The sequence below is a fragment of the Salmo trutta genome, chromosome 14 (assembly GCF_901001165.1).
Source record: "Salmo trutta chromosome 14, fSalTru1.1, whole genome shotgun sequence".
NCBI lineage: Eukaryota > Metazoa > Chordata > Actinopteri > Salmoniformes > Salmonidae > Salmo > Salmo trutta.
The window spans coordinates 22,406,575-22,421,911 of record NC_042970.1 but is presented as its reverse complement, the minus strand read 5'-3'; the positions used below and the strand labels follow the sequence as shown (position 1 = coordinate 22,421,911).

Below are 15,337 nucleotides of genomic sequence, written 5' to 3'. Positions count from 1 at the left end.
ACTTTTACTCAAGTATGACAATTTGATACTTTTTCCACCACTGGTTAAAAGGGCAGTGCCAGAGGACCTGAGGGACCTACTGGGTACATAACTTACAAGCATGTCTGACATGTATTGGGGTGCACAATTGTGGATTGATTTAAAAAAAACAATAGAATAATCTTAACATTCATTCTAAAACTCTCAGGCACCAGTGCAGAGACCTTAAAACTGGTGTAATGTGTGCTCTCCGTTTGGTCTTGGTCAGTACCCGTGCTGTTGTATTCTGTATGTTTTACAGTTGACTAATGGCTTTCTTGCGTAGACCAGAAAGGATAGCATTACAGTAATCAAGCCTGCTTGTCATAAAAGCATGGATGAGTCTCTTTGTATCAGCCTGAGAGAGAAACGGTCGCACCTTGGCAATGTTCCTCAGGTAGTAAAAAGCTATTTTGGTCACATTCCTAATGTGTGATTTAAAATAGAGTTCAGAATCTAAAATAACACTTAGGTTTTTTACCTGGTGTTTTATCTTTATTGCCTGTGTATTAAAATGTGCGGACAGATTCTCTCTCTGTGATTTCGCTTCAACAATAAGTACCTAGGTCTTGTCTTGATTTAGCTGGAGGAAGTTGTGAGCCATCCAAGTATTTAAACCACTAATACAGTCTAATAATTTATCCGTGGAGCAAAAATCCTCTGGTGACACAGAAATGTTAAGTTGTGTGTTATCAGCGTAGCAGTGAAAATCAATTTCTGATAACGCTTCCAAGAGGTAACATATAGAAACTGAACAGTACCGGACCCAAAATCGAATGCCATATGTGATATGCATTTTCTCTGAGTTATGTTGACCAAGGGTGACAAAAAAAAACTCTTGACCGGTTAAAAAGGTCCTAAACCAATTTAGAACTGGACCGGAGAGCCCAACCCACCTCTACAGTCTGTCCAGAAGGACATCATGGTCAACAGTGTCGAATGCAGGACTTAAATCCAAGAGAACAGAGAGATGTTTGGCATCTGTGTTGGCTCTAAGATCATTTACCACTTTAACTAAGGCTGTCTGCACTGTGGTGGGCACAAAAAACAGATTGGAATTTTTTTTAAATACAGTTGGCATTGAATTTTTTTTATTTTTGAAAACCAATTTCTCCAGAATGTTGCTTAAGAATGGAAGGTTGGAGATTGGCTGAAAATTGCTAAAAGCTCAACAATCTAGATTACTTTTCTTCAGAAGGGGTTTCAGCATAGCAATTTTTAGTGCAGTGGGGAAAGTAAAAAATAAAATAATAATAATATTTCACCTTTATTTAACCAGGTAGGCTAGTTGAGAACAAGTTCTCATTTGCAACTGCGGCCTGGCCAAGATAAAGCAAAGCAGTTCAACACATACAACAACACAGAGTTACACATGGAATACAGTCAATAATACAGTAGAAAAAGATAAAGAAATAAATACAGTATGGGGATGAGGTAGTTGGATGGGCTATTTACATATGGGCTATGTACAGGTGCAGTGATCTGTGAGCTGCTCTGACAGCTGGTGCTTAAAGCTAGTGAGGGAGATAAGTCTCCAGCTTCAGTGATTGTTGCAGTTCGTTCCAGTCATTGGCAGCAGAAAACTGGAAGGAAAGACAGCCAAAGGAAGAATTGGCTTTGGGGGTGATCAGTAAGGCCATCATTGAAAATAAGAATTTATCTTAACTGACTTGCCTAGTTAAATAAAGGTAAAATAAAAATACCAAACCTAACATATTATACTCATTTGAGTTTCCCGGATTTACGTTTACTATGTTAGGTTGAGTGTATTAGACCAGGCTGACCAAGCACGACTTTGCTCAAGCTACCCTGTTTTCTCTAGCTATCACATTTTCAAATGAGGTGACCCCTAATTTGGGAACCCCTGCCATATACAGTAAAAAGAGGGCAGGGTTTAGGGCGTGTCTTAGTCAACATCTGTGATGACGTCAAAGATTGCTGACTCAGGTTGTTGTGGAGGAAGTGGCAAGAGACTGAAAAGAAAAAGAAATAGGCCCTCTTCAAGTAAACCTACAGGGATTCCTCTTGCTTAATCATTTATCTTACTTTAGGAACACAAGTGGCTTACCTACTAGTATTGAACGTATATATTGCATATAATTAAACAGACGTGCGTTCTGACAGCAACGTTACTACACCACTAGCTAGCGAACGTTAGGTTGTTGGGGGGGGGGGGGGGGGGGGGGGGTGGGGGCAGACAGACAAAATTTAAGTCGTCTGTTTTTCATCTAGTAAGACGAAAGGCCCATTTGGACATTCTTTAATATTCCTTCCCTGTGTTTGGGTTGATCAAGGTAAGATTTGTATCTGGTATTCTTTTTCTGCACAAGTTTTGATAAATGGTTATTTTATGTTAACCAATTTACTTACCTAGCTAACGGGTCGTTTGTCTCCGCAGTGGGCGTTGAGCGCTTGACACTGAAGTCAGATACCTAGCTTCTCGACTCTAATATGAGTGTCACTCATCAGTCATACTAGAACATCTTTTTCAAAATCAGTCCTGTCCAATTACAGTTAGTCTAAACAGCCAGTAAGCATCCAAAATCATGTACTTGGCTAACTATCCAAAACCATGTACTTTTCTAAATGCATGCCTCTGTTGTATCTAATTAGCTAGGTGCTAGTTAGTAATGCACCAACTAACGTCACGTTAACGGGCTAGCTAACCTACTAGGCCCATCGGGGGTAACGCCAACATTATGCCAGCTACTAGTTAGCTAAAGTAACGTTGTTAGAAAACAAACAGCCCGTTTAGCCAGAGTTTAGCTAACTGTCATGTTAGCTAACGTTACTCAATTTAGCTAACCTTGTTGATAAAAAAACGTTAGTGTTGAATGACGTGCTCATCTGTAATCATTAGCTAACTAGCTAGTATGTTAGCAACTGGTAAACATTTGTTTACGAGCTAACCTTGCTAGCCAAATGCTTCATACTAGCCAGGAAGGGGTGTATTCATTCATCGGAATCATTTGCAAAAATGTTTCGTCCGTTTCAAAACTCTAGCAAGCAAATGGAAACAAACGAGGAGGGACCTACCTGGGGTGTATTCATTACGGAAACCTTTAGCCGTTTAAGAACCAAACAGAGTAAAACTAGTTTCTCAAGGTTTTGTCACTTGCACAAGTACAGGGAAACGCCGTTCTTGCTTGCTTTTTCCCAACCATGCTGTAATCAATATCAGTAGTACTACAAAAAAAGTAAAGTAGAACAAAAACACATGAGAAATAGATATGAGAACACAAGTATACTAAACAAAAATATAAATGCAACATTTTCAACGATTTTACTGAGTTTAAGTTCATATAAGGAAATCAGTCAATGGAAATAATTTCATTAGGCCCTTATCTATGGATTTCACATGACTGGGCAGGGGCGTAGCTGTGGGAGGGCATAGGCCCAACCACTTGTGAGCCAGGCCCAGCCAATCAGAATGAGTTTTTCCCCACAAAATGGCTTAATTATAGATAGAAATAACCCTCAATTTCGTCAGCTGTCCTGGTGGCTGGTCTCAGATCCTGCAGGTGAAGAAGCCAGATGTGGAGGCCCTGGGCTGGCGTGGTTACACGTGGACTGAGTTTGAGACCGGTTGGACGTACTGCCAAATTCTCTAAAACAACATTGGAGGCGGCTTATGGTAGAGAAATGAACATTAAATTAGCTGATAACAGCTCTGGTGGCATGCCAATTGGACAATCCCTCAAAACTTGAGACATCTGTGGCACTGTGTTGTGACAAAATGGCACATTTTAGAGGGGCCTTTTGTCCACAGCACAAGGTGCACCTGTGGAAGGATCATGCTGTTTAATCAGCTTCTTGATATGCCACACCTGTCAGGTGGATGGATTATATAGGCAAATGAGAAATGCTCACTAACAGGGATGTAAACAAATGTGTGCACAAATTTGGAGAGCAATTGACAATTTCTGGGATCTTTTATTTCAGCTTATGAAACATGGGACCAACACTTTACATGTTGCGTTTATATTTTTGTTAAGTATAAGGCAGGGTCTGTTCCATGATCGGTTCCAATATCATATTTACAATGTGCAGGAATACTGGAGTGGTAGGGTTAGATATGTTTAGGGGTAAGGTAGGCATCAGGATATATGATGAACATTGTAGCAGCAGAGTCTATGATGATTGTATGTGAGTGTGTCTATTTGACAAATTCAAATAGCCCCCCCCCTTTTTCGTTTGTTTCAGAATCGAGGTAGTGAGTACATTCCTGAATTTGTCCAATATAACTATTGTTTTCGTTTCAAAATCCATCCATTTGGAGTAAACGATTTCCGTTGCAGAACGTTTTGTTACAAGTGTACTGATATAGGAAGGACACGTGACATCCCGGCAATTTTGAGAGAAAAAAAGTTATAGCGGAGTTGTGCCTGGTCGTCCCTAGTTACCACAACCACAAAGTCATAAACCCCGCCTATTTCTACAATTTATATTCTTAAAATGTGATTTTCCACCTAACCCTAACCACACTGCTAACTATATGCCTAACCCTTACCTTAAATTAAACCAAAAAGCACATTTTTAATTTTCACAAGTTATTATGATAGATTATTTTGACTTGTGGCTTTGGTAACTAGTGGAAACCGTTATGCCTGTTGTTCACACGCGTGTCTGCTCTCTCATTGGCTAGAATGGTCTCACCTGATCTGGCCTCCTCCCGACTGTCTTCCATTTTTAAAGACATTTATTTTCGTTGTTACTGGCCAATAGTGTAGCAGTTCAATATAATGGATAATCTGTGGTGTTGCTTTCTACATGAGAAACCGATGTGACCCACCTGACTCTCATGAATGTCATGGGTTAGAGATTAAATATGGAGTCAGCAAGGCCACAGTCAGAATTGCCATATTGTTAGAAACTAAAAAAGTATATAGTGCTTCATTTAATTGTTCAGACTGAGGTTAGGCCTATTTTGGCACCATGCATGTATCTTCCACCCTCACAATCAAGAGTGGTCCAATTGATCACTTATGCTGGTCTACATCCCAGGTCAGGGTTCCTGAATGCACGGTCCTGTGATCAAATTTGTATTCGGCGCATGTGACAAATGAACAGGTGTAGACCTTACTGTGAAATGCTTACCTACAAGCCCTTATCCAACAGTGCAGTTCAAGAAATCTAGTTAAGAAAATATTTACAAAATAAACTAAAGTGGGGGAAAAAAGTAAATAAATCCTAAAGTAACACAAGAAAATTATATAACAATAACAAGGCTATATACAGGGGGTACCGGTACCGAGTCAATGTGCGGGGGTACAGGTTAGTTGAGGTAACTTGTAAAGTGACTATGCATAGTTAATAAACACAGAGTAGCAGCAGTGTAAAAACAAAGGGGGGGGGGGTCAATGTTAGTAGGGTGGCCATTTTATTAATCGTTCAGCAGTCTTATGTCTTGGGGGTAGAAGCTGTTAAGGAGCCTTTTGGTCCTAGACTTGGTGCTCCAGTACCGCTTGCCATGTGGTAGCAGAGAGAACAGTCTATGACTTGGGTGACTGGAGTCTTTGACAATTTTTTGGGCCTTCCTCTGACACTGCCTATTATATAGGTCCTGGATGTCAGGAAGCTTGGCCCCAGTGATGTACTGGGCCGTACGCACTACCCTCTGTAGCACCTTATGGTCAGATGCCGAGCAGTTGCCATACCAGGTGGTGATGCAACCGGTCAGGATGCTCTCGATGGTGCAGCTGTAGAACTTTTTGAGGATCTGGGGACCAATGCCACACCTTTTCAGTGTCCTGAGGGGGAAAAGTTGTTGTTGTACCCTCTTCACAACTGTCTTGGTGTGTTTGGACTAGGGCTGGGTGATATGGCCAAACTCTCATATCCTGATATAGGTCATTTCATAAAACGATACATATCACAATATAGCACGTTTTCTGTAAATTCAATGAATAAATGGTTTATAAAATGAACAATGGAAAGGCCTATTTCTTATTACATTTTGAATTATACTCAACAAATATACAACTCGCGTTTCTTGACCATGTAAATTTGGGCCATGTCTTTGCAAATGTAAGTCATAACTGCAGTTGTTATCTCCTTCCATCTTCGTGATTCTTTGCCACATGGTGTGCTGTGGGAAAAAGTCTCTTGCAACGTCTGAGTTGGGGGTTTGTTTTGAGCACTCGACTGTACTTAAACATTTTTTTTAGCTTTTTTGGGTCTCATCCGTATACTCTCTCCGTACTGTTTCGCATGATTCTTGCATAGGTGGTAAAAGAGGTTAATGGTGTTTGAGCCTGTTGTCGGGACTGGCCTGCGGCAAATTTGCAGAGGACGGTTTTTTGGTCCGTGACAGACTTTTCATACCCAAACCACATCCATGCGACCGAAGTGGCCAATGAGGTGGTATACTCCTCAATGCCATTGGATGAATCCCGGAACATATTCCAGACTGTGCTAGCAAAACAGTCCTGTAGTGTAGCATCCGCGTCATCTGACCACTTCTGTGTTGAGCGAGTCACTGGTACTTCCTGCTTTAATTGTTGCTTGTAAGCAGGAATCAGGAGGATATAATTATGGTCAGGTTTTATTTGGGGGAGATATGGTTATGCTGTTTTGTTAAGAAAATGTAGGTCAGTGAGAGCAAGGTGTACTATATTGGGGGGGGGTCTTTATTCAATGTGTCTTTATGGAAGGACTCTGCACAAAGATGGCCTGTACATCAACAGGAATATTTTATTCCACTCTCTGTCTGTGGATCAAGTCTCATAGCTTTCTTCACATGTTGAAACGTTTCTGGTTGACATTAAGTCTACATTCCTCTCCCAAACCTGTGTCCTGTGAAAGTGAAATTAGAGGAACATGTTGTTGGAGGGGCAGGCAGAGTTAAAAAAAAAAAAAAAACTAGTTTTGTTGTTTATGTAGTTACAGTGTCCAGTGAGGCAGACTGTACTTGGTTACATTCCCAGAACTATTCCTGCTCCAAGCATTTCATTGTCTGTAATCCCAATGACTGGACCACTAGCTGTGGACCAAATGTCTAGAGTGAGGTTGAGCTAGCAGCTGGTCAAAGTAGTAAATTGCACAAAGGAAGTGTTATAATATTTACACTGCAGTAGTAGTGGTTGTAAGTAGTAGCCTGTGATAATATTGCTTGAGCCATGCTGTCGTAGAACATAAACTACATCGCTTTTTAACCCGGGGGGGTGTTTCATAGCAGACACACAGGCAGCATGCTTATAGACTATGTACCTGTGTTATAGGTTGCTGTTATACGGTGTTTACCATAACAATGTACATGGTTAGTCCACCATTCTAATTTAGTGCCCCTACTCTTTCCCCAGCTGTGGCACAATGACATCTAGGAAGAAAGTACTACTCAAAGTCATCATCCTGGGAGACTCTGGGTCAGTGTCCTGTCTACCTTGCACAGCTAGGCTAATTACACTTCTCAACTTAAAAGTTTACAAAATATGTTTGTTTACCAATCACTCTGTCATAACTGTTGCTGAATCTCTCTTGTCAGAGTTGGGAAGACGTCGCTGATGAACCAGTATGTGAATAAGAAGTTCAGTAACCAGTACAAAGCCACAATAGGAGCTGATTTCCTAACGAAAGAAGTGATGGTGGATGACAGGCTTGTCACCATGCAGGTACTGGGGAAGGGATGCTATCAATTTACTCATCACTTCACAAGTGCTGTGCTGAAGTAGAGGCCAGTGGGTAGGCCTATAATCTATTGTTGTTCATGAACATGTATCGCCTCCCTGTGCTCTGTCACAGATCTGGGACACTGCAGGGCAGGAGAGGTTCCAGTCTCTGGGTGTGGCGTTCTACCGCGGGGCAGACTGCTGTGTGCTGGTGTTTGACGTGACCGCCCCCAACACCTTTAAGACGCTAGACAGCTGGAGGGACGAGTTCCTTATACAGGCCAGCCCCCGAGATCCCGAGAACTTCCCCTTTGTGGTGCTAGGCAACAAGATTGACTTGGAGAACAGACAGGTGGGTCCAGATGTAGCGTTTGAGACCAGAGCATCTCAGGCAGTAGCTTGTGTTCCCTTCAGAGAATGACAGCTGCCCTTTGCATCTGTCAGGTGACGACCAAACGAGCACAGGCGTGGTGTCAGAGCAAGAACAACATCCCCTACTTCGAGACCAGCGCTAAGGAGGCCATCAACGTTGAACAGGCTTTCCAGACTATCGCACGCAATGCTCTTAAACAGGTAGGGGGGTCAGAGGAGAGCTTATGAGAGCTTTGCTGAATGCCATGTGTGTTTTGTGTATTTACAGTAGTGCTGTCTTGATTTCACACCCCTTGACTTTTTCCACGTTTTGTTGTTACAGCCAGAATTTAAAAATGATTAATTTGAGATTTTGTGCCACTGATCTAGACACAATACCCAACAATGTCAAAGTGAAGTTTGGTTTGCAGAAATGTTAAAGCTGAAAGGTCTTGAATCAGTAAGTATTCAACCCCTTTGTTATGGCAAGCCTAAATACTTTGAGAAGGAGAAATGTACTTAACAAGTCATAAGTTGCATGGACTCACTCTGTGTGCAATAATAGTGGTTAACATGATTTTTTTAATGATTACCCCATCTCTATACCCCACACATACAATTATCTGTAAGGTCCCCCAGTCGAGTAGTGATTTTAAGTGCAGAGTCAACCACAAAGACCAGGGAGGTTTTCCAAAGCCTCGCAAAGAAGATCACCTATTAGTTGATGGGTAAAAAATTTAAAAAGCAGATGCTGAATATCCCTTTGAGCATAGTGAAGTTATTAATAATGCTTTGGATGGTGTATCAATACACCCAGTCATTAAAGATACAGGCGTCCTTCCTAACTCAGCCAATGGTGGCTTTAAAACAGTTACATAGTTTAATGGCTGTGATAGGAGAAAACTGAGAATGGATCAACGACATTGTAGTTACTCCACAATACTGACCTAAATGACAGAGTGAAAAGGAAGTCTGTACAGAATAAAAAATATTCCAAAACATGCATTGTGTTTGAGTCAAATCAAACACAACACATCGCTGAGTAAGTACTGTGGTGGCTGCGTCATGTTATGGATATGGTAGTCATCGGCAAGGTCTAGTGAGTTTTTAGAGCTAAGCACAGGCAATATCCTAGAGGAAAACCTGGTTTCTAACAGACACTGGGAGACATTCACCTTTCAGCAGGACAATAACCTAAAACTCTAGGCCAAATTTACGAGTTGCTTACCAAGACGACATTGAATGTTCCAGAGTGGCCTAGTTACAGTTTTGGCTTAAGTCTATGGCAAGACTTGAAAATGTCTGTCTTGCAATGATCACAACCAACCTGACAGAGCTTTAAGAGTTTAAAAAATAATAATGGGCAAATATCCAGGTGTATAAAGCTCTTAAGATACTTATGCTGTAATCACTGCCAATGGTGATTCTAACATGTATTGACTAAGGGGTTGAATACTTATCTAATGAAGATATAGTATTGATTTATTTTTAATTATTGCCAAGAGTGTGCAAAGCTGTCATCAAGGCAAAGGGTGGCAACTTTGAAGAATCTAAAATAGATTGATTTGTTTAACACTTTTGGTTACTACATAATTCCATATGTTATTTCATAGTTTTGATGTCTTCACTATTATTCTACAATGTAGAAAATAAAGAAAAACCCTTGAATGAGTAGGTGTCCAAACTTTTGACTGGTACTGTATATATTCCACTTTGACATGAGTATTTTGTGTTGATTGTAAAAAAAAAAGAAAAGACAACTCCATTTCAATCCCAATTTGTAACGCATCAAATGTGAAAGTCAAGCGGTTAGAATACTTCGAAGGCACTGTATGTTGAAGTCACACAAAAGCTCAGTGGTGGTGGGAAAAGTACCCAATTGTCATACTTGAGTAAAAGTAAAGATATCTCCATAGAAAATGACTCATTTAAAAGTAGTCACCCAGTAAAATACTACTTGAGTCAGTCTAAAAGTATTTGGTTTTAAATATGTAAATGCAAAAAAATACTTAAGTATCAAAAGAAAGTGTAAATCATTTCAAATTGCTTATATTAAGCAAACCAGATGGCAAAATTGTCTTTTTTATTTACAGATACCCAGGGGCACACTCCAACACTGACATAATTTACAAACAAAGCATGTGTTTAGTGAGTCTACCAGATCAGAGGCAGGGATGCTCTCTTGATAAGTGCATGAATTTGGACCAGTTTCCTGTCCAAATGTAATGAACTTTTGGGTGTCAGGGAAAATGTATGGAGTAAAAAGTACATTGTCTTTAAGAATGTAGTAAAGTAAAAGTTGTAAAATATAAATAGTAATGTATAGATACCCCACAAAACTTCTTCAGCAAAAATACTTAAGTACTTAACACCATCTCATCTTTTAGGAGACAGAAGTGGAGTTGTACAATGAGTTTCCTGAACCGATAAAGCTGGACAGGAACGAACGGGCCAAGCCATCAGCGGAGGCCTGCAGCTGCTGAGGACCTAGGAGACCTACAGGGGACAACTGTTGGCCCTGCTACTCTGTCTTGCCTTGTCTACCCTTTATCCCCCATGCCCCTGTGTGCTCTCCTCTGCCCAATATCAGCCTTCGTAGATGCAAGCAGAGTTCCGCTCGTAAAGTATACTTTACACACACTGTACTCATCCCTGTGTACACATCACACATTTACTCTCAAGATGAGTCTCCAACCCCAAAGAACACCCAGATGGATATTAGAGCATTTAACAGCATATCTGCTAATTATTTCCCCTTAACCTGTCTCAAACACCATTGTTTCCATGGCACCAGCCCCATAACATTTTATAAGGGGGGTTAGATATAGTTCACTCCTAAAGTTCCAGTGGTGAAGGATCACAGATTGAGTAATTTATATCAATGGTGTGTGGGGGTTATACCAATGTACTGCCTGAAGAAACATGTTAATTGGATGTAAACTAGCAAATCCAACATACAAGCGTGTTGAAGGCATTGTTGTCATGTAGGCTTATTCAAACCCTATTTGACACATTTTGGAGCCACAATAAACACTTATTTTTAAGCTCAAGGCAGAAGAGGCAATATGGATTTTAACTCTGCTCCCCAACTGCCCTACACATTGTTTATCAATAGGGGAAAAGTCAAGCGGCAAATTATTTTGTCAACATTGAGACCTGACATGGGGTAGAGAATCAAACCAAGGGAGATATTTCTACTTTAAAAACATATCTCTTTACAATTATTAGCTAGTACCTGTCTTTTTACACCGTCAACTATTACAAACCTTTAAGGCAAAAAAACATGTCTTGTCAGTTTCTCGCTCTGCCGATAGCTCAGGTTGGCAAATTATTTAAGTGCTTAATTTTAATTTTTTACTGATCAGATCTTGTCTGTTCGCATATTATGTTTAGAATTTGAATTGCATCAGAGGACACATGGGGGAAATGTGTTTTCATTAACTTGAGTAATGCTATTATAAATGCACTTAATCTACATTGTTCGAAAATGTCTTTGGGTTTCAGGTAATAATAATGGTTATTGAATAAAGAATCTGTGTGTGTGTGTTAACAGGTAGTTAAAGCACAGGTTACTATCATGGCTCTCATACACACATCTGTTGAAAGACAGTTTACTAAAATCTATAGTATACTCTTGAATACATTGAAATTTTGCATGGGGACACTCACTTGGTATTTGTATTTAGTCCACTACTTATACCAAAATATAAAAATTGGTTACTTGTGAAAGTTCACAGAACACAGGACCATCAATCTGTCAAATGTTTAATTACATTATCTTCAACCAACACCAGACAAAAATGATCAAACCATTTGTGCTCTTCCACCTCAAGACATTCTGCAGTCAGTCAATGTTGGTCCTGGGTTTCTTACTGGCTTCCTGCAGCCACTGTTGGCGAGGCCCTGCAGTTTTCGGCTGCTTCTCAGGCCTGGTCTCTCCTGTGTGGCCCTCCTGTTTGACTTCCCCAGTGTCTGGCTCTTTCCTCTTGGAGGGTGTGCTGCTCTTCAGCCAGCCCATCATCTTACTGCCAGCTGAGGGCTTGGGCTCCTGGGGAAGGAAGTGTATATGATGAGGGGAGGCAGGGAGGAAAGTGTAGTATGGTATGGAGCCCATTAAGTATTTTTACTCTTCAAGGTTTTAAATCTAGTATATGTCAAGTGTTTAGAAAGGTTGTCCCAGACCAATGATCAGGAGCTATTCAATGATTGGAACACAGACATCTCATATGGGTATGTAGCTCAGTGAAGTCATGTAGTTGTACCTTCTTAGCCCGAGGATCCACTGGCAGCAGGCACTCGGGAATTGTTTTGAGAGTTGTTGACCAGTGAAGAGACAGGGTGAAAAGTCAGTTTGTTTTTGGACTGAAGCAGTTTCAGGGCATCCAATGACTTCACCTCACCAAAAACCAGCCATCTTTTGACCTCTGAGAATTGCTGGCATCCTGCAACACAAGCAAAATCATTGGTGATTCTACCTCATACACAAACTTTCATACATAAAACAACATACTTTACTCAAGAAGAGAGTAATGTTTTAAACAGACCCATACTGGTCATGGATGCCTTGAAGATAGGGGATGTACCCAGAGTGATCAGTGTAGGTCTAGAAGGGATCTCCACTATGGGGAGTCAAACAGTCCTGCAATGGTCAGCAACAGCCATCATCTCCACTCACAGACTCCTTTGTCCTCCTACATAAGACAGAAATACATAAAGTCGGTCAAAAGGCAAAGTTTACATGATTTCATTACTGCAGACAAACAGAAGGATCACAAAATGGGTCAGGATGGAGTCGGTGAGAGAGTGCTAAAGTGTTTTTGAGAAGAAAAGGGAAGATGGGAGATCTCATCAGTGTAATCAGACTCAATCATCTTATTCTGAATGTTAGTTTTCTTAGTGATGCAAGGTGCATGTGTGGGTAGGCTCACCTCTTCCAGGTTTACAGAGCCTTCTTCAGACATGCATGTCTGTGTATCCTCCTTATAGGGTGTCCCCTCATCCTGGTCCTCTGTTTTCACGTGAGCGGGTCCTTGAGTCTGGGGGAAATAGATGAAGGGCCGCTTGTCTTTCTCCTGCCTCCTCCATTCATAAAAGCCGTCAGCCAAGAGCAGCGGATCCTGAATTAAATGATACACAAACATTCAGTAATACACAGGGAACCAAGTTTGAGGATGCATGCTGTCCCAGTTGATGAGTTAGTGTGGATTTCATGTGAAGATGAATCCAACTCACTCTGCACCTTGTAGGACTTCTCTAGCAGGCTCCCGCTGCCACAGTTGTTGGTGCTGTACTGCATCTTGCTTGGGTCATTGCTGCCAGCACACACTCATCCACTGGGGCATTCTGAGGGAAAAGGGGTGGATGCAGACCGTCTGGTTAATACACAAATCTCTCTCCAGGCAGGGTGCAAATGAAGCCCCCCCCCCCCAAAGAAACATCCAGCCCCCTAGCCAGGATCAGCTTAACACCTATACTTTGCGTACCTTATCAAAATGTCTTTGGGACAAGGCTGGGCTCATGGACTGCGGACTCTTGTTGTAGGAAGGCTGGTACGTATCTGAATCACATTCTTTCCACCTCGGTCTCTGTACTAAGAGGCGCCCTCTGCCTTCAGGATGAATGCAGTCTAAGATTAATCTTACCCATGTATTTGTGATGCAGTCCTCCCACACATCCTCAGCCCAGTGTCTGATGAAACAACATGCAGTAATGAAATGCATACATTGTGTATAGTACTGACAAATGTAACATTTTCCACGATGACTCAAGGGCAGCATTCCAAACACTTAAGAGACACCCTATCCCCTCAGCCCTCAAATTAAGTGGACACTTCTGATGACGTTTCATGACATCTGACGATTATACACTTGCAGGGCAAGGGCGGAAGGAATGATTTTTTAAATGGACCGCCCTTGCCCGGAAATTCGTCACTGTTCATCCCGCGATGATTGCGTTTTCAGCCACCGGTAGCTTGTGGGTGCTTTATATGCGCTACAGTCAATTATGATTGCATGTCTATATTAACTATATAATTATTAATATACGCCTACTGTATGATAGCTAGCAAATTAATTAGCTAAATAACGTTAGCCTGCCTAGCTGGAACTTCTGAAGGAGGAAAATGTTTAATTCAAAAGAATTCCAAAAGCAAACCAAACACAAATATTACTACTTTTATGAGATGTGTTTGTGCCGCCATGTCCATTAGTAGCACAATTTCTAACATTTTTACATTAGTTTACTTGTATGTTTACTTATCCATGTTGACGTTGATCTTAAATTTCGGCGGACATTTCTTAGCGGATGTATAATCATCGCGAATTGAATTATGGGGCGTTTCAGGCCTGAAGTGAAAATAATTGTTCACTCGCAAACTCGATCAAAAAGAAGGGCTAAGTGGCTTACGTTACGAATTTCCCTTGTTTGGCTAATCGTTGTCCAAAATGGTGACGGGATTACCCCAAGGATATAAGACGAGGGTGTCTTTTTTTTTCTTCAACCAGTCAGAATTTGGGTTTAATACTTTTTATAGAAAAGTTTGATCTTACTGATATATGGAGAGAGAGGTTTCTGGCCGACAGTTCGTTCACTTGGAGTAACAAAACAGGTTCCAGACAATCCAGAATAGATTTTTGGCTTATATCCAAATGTATTGATAGTGAGTGTGTTACTACACATATTTGTACTACTCCCCTCACAGACCATAGGGCCATTTACATTGATATCAAAATATTTACCCCTGATACTAACCTTGGTAGAGGATCTTTCTGGAAGCTAAATATCTCGTTATTAAATAATTATATAGTTAAGTTGAGGTTAAAGAGCTGCTCTCACACTTTTGGGAAAGGGCTTGTGAAGAAAAATCTTACTGCAAGAACTGGGAGCTCTTTAAATTTGAGGTGTCCAAATACCTTAGAAAATATGGTAGTAATCTTGCTAAGACCAGAAAAACTGAGGAGCAAAAGGTGATCATTAAGATAACTTACCTTTCTCAGAGGTCCCCTGCCAGCCTCTCGGGGAGGAGAAAATGAAACTGAGTTACAAAATAAAGTGATATATATATATATACTGCTCAAAAAAATAAAGGGAACACTTAAACAACACATCCTAGATCTGAATGAAAGAAATAATCTTATTAAATACTTTTTTCTTTACATAGTTGAATGTGCTGACAACAAAATCACACAAAAATAATCAATGGAAATCCAATTTATCAACCCATGGAGGTCTGGATTTGGAGTCACACTCAAAATTAAAGTGGAAAACCACACTACAGGCTGATCCAACTTTGATGTAATGTCCTTAAAACAAGTCAAAATGAGGCTCAGTAGTGTGTGTGGCCTCCACGTGCCTGTATGACC

The 15,337-nt window shown here is 40.8% G+C and overlaps 1 protein-coding gene, 1 long non-coding RNA gene and 1 pseudogene across 2 annotated transcripts; 1 reads left to right on the top strand and 2 right to left on the bottom strand.

The window, feature by feature from the left end:
• Nucleotides 1-1,953: 1,953 nt before the first annotated feature.
• LOC115207635 (ras-related protein rab7) lies at nucleotides 1,954-11,557 on the top strand. Its single transcript, XM_029774922.1, has 6 exons — nucleotides 1,954-2,312; nucleotides 7,320-7,382; nucleotides 7,502-7,628; nucleotides 7,759-7,977; nucleotides 8,070-8,198; nucleotides 10,364-11,557. Exons 2-6 carry the CDS (start codon nucleotides 7,330-7,332, stop codon nucleotides 10,457-10,459), a joined length of 624 nt encoding a protein of 207 aa, XP_029630782.1. The 5' UTR covers nucleotides 1,954-2,312; nucleotides 7,320-7,329; the 3' UTR covers nucleotides 10,460-11,557.
• A 168-nt stretch (nucleotides 11,558-11,725) lies between these two features.
• On the bottom strand, nucleotides 11,726-12,417 carry LOC115207191 (abasic site processing protein HMCES-like; annotated as a pseudogene).
• Nucleotides 12,418-12,440: 23 nt separating this feature from the next.
• Nucleotides 12,441-14,816, bottom strand: LOC115207636 (uncharacterized). The gene is made up of 5 exons (XR_003881031.1): nucleotides 14,382-14,816; nucleotides 13,460-13,664; nucleotides 13,209-13,319; nucleotides 12,905-13,093; nucleotides 12,441-12,667 (listed from the first exon to the last, which is right to left on the bottom strand). It is a non-coding gene; the product is annotated as an uncharacterized LOC115207636 (long non-coding RNA).
• Between the last annotated feature and the right edge of the window lie 521 nt (nucleotides 14,817-15,337).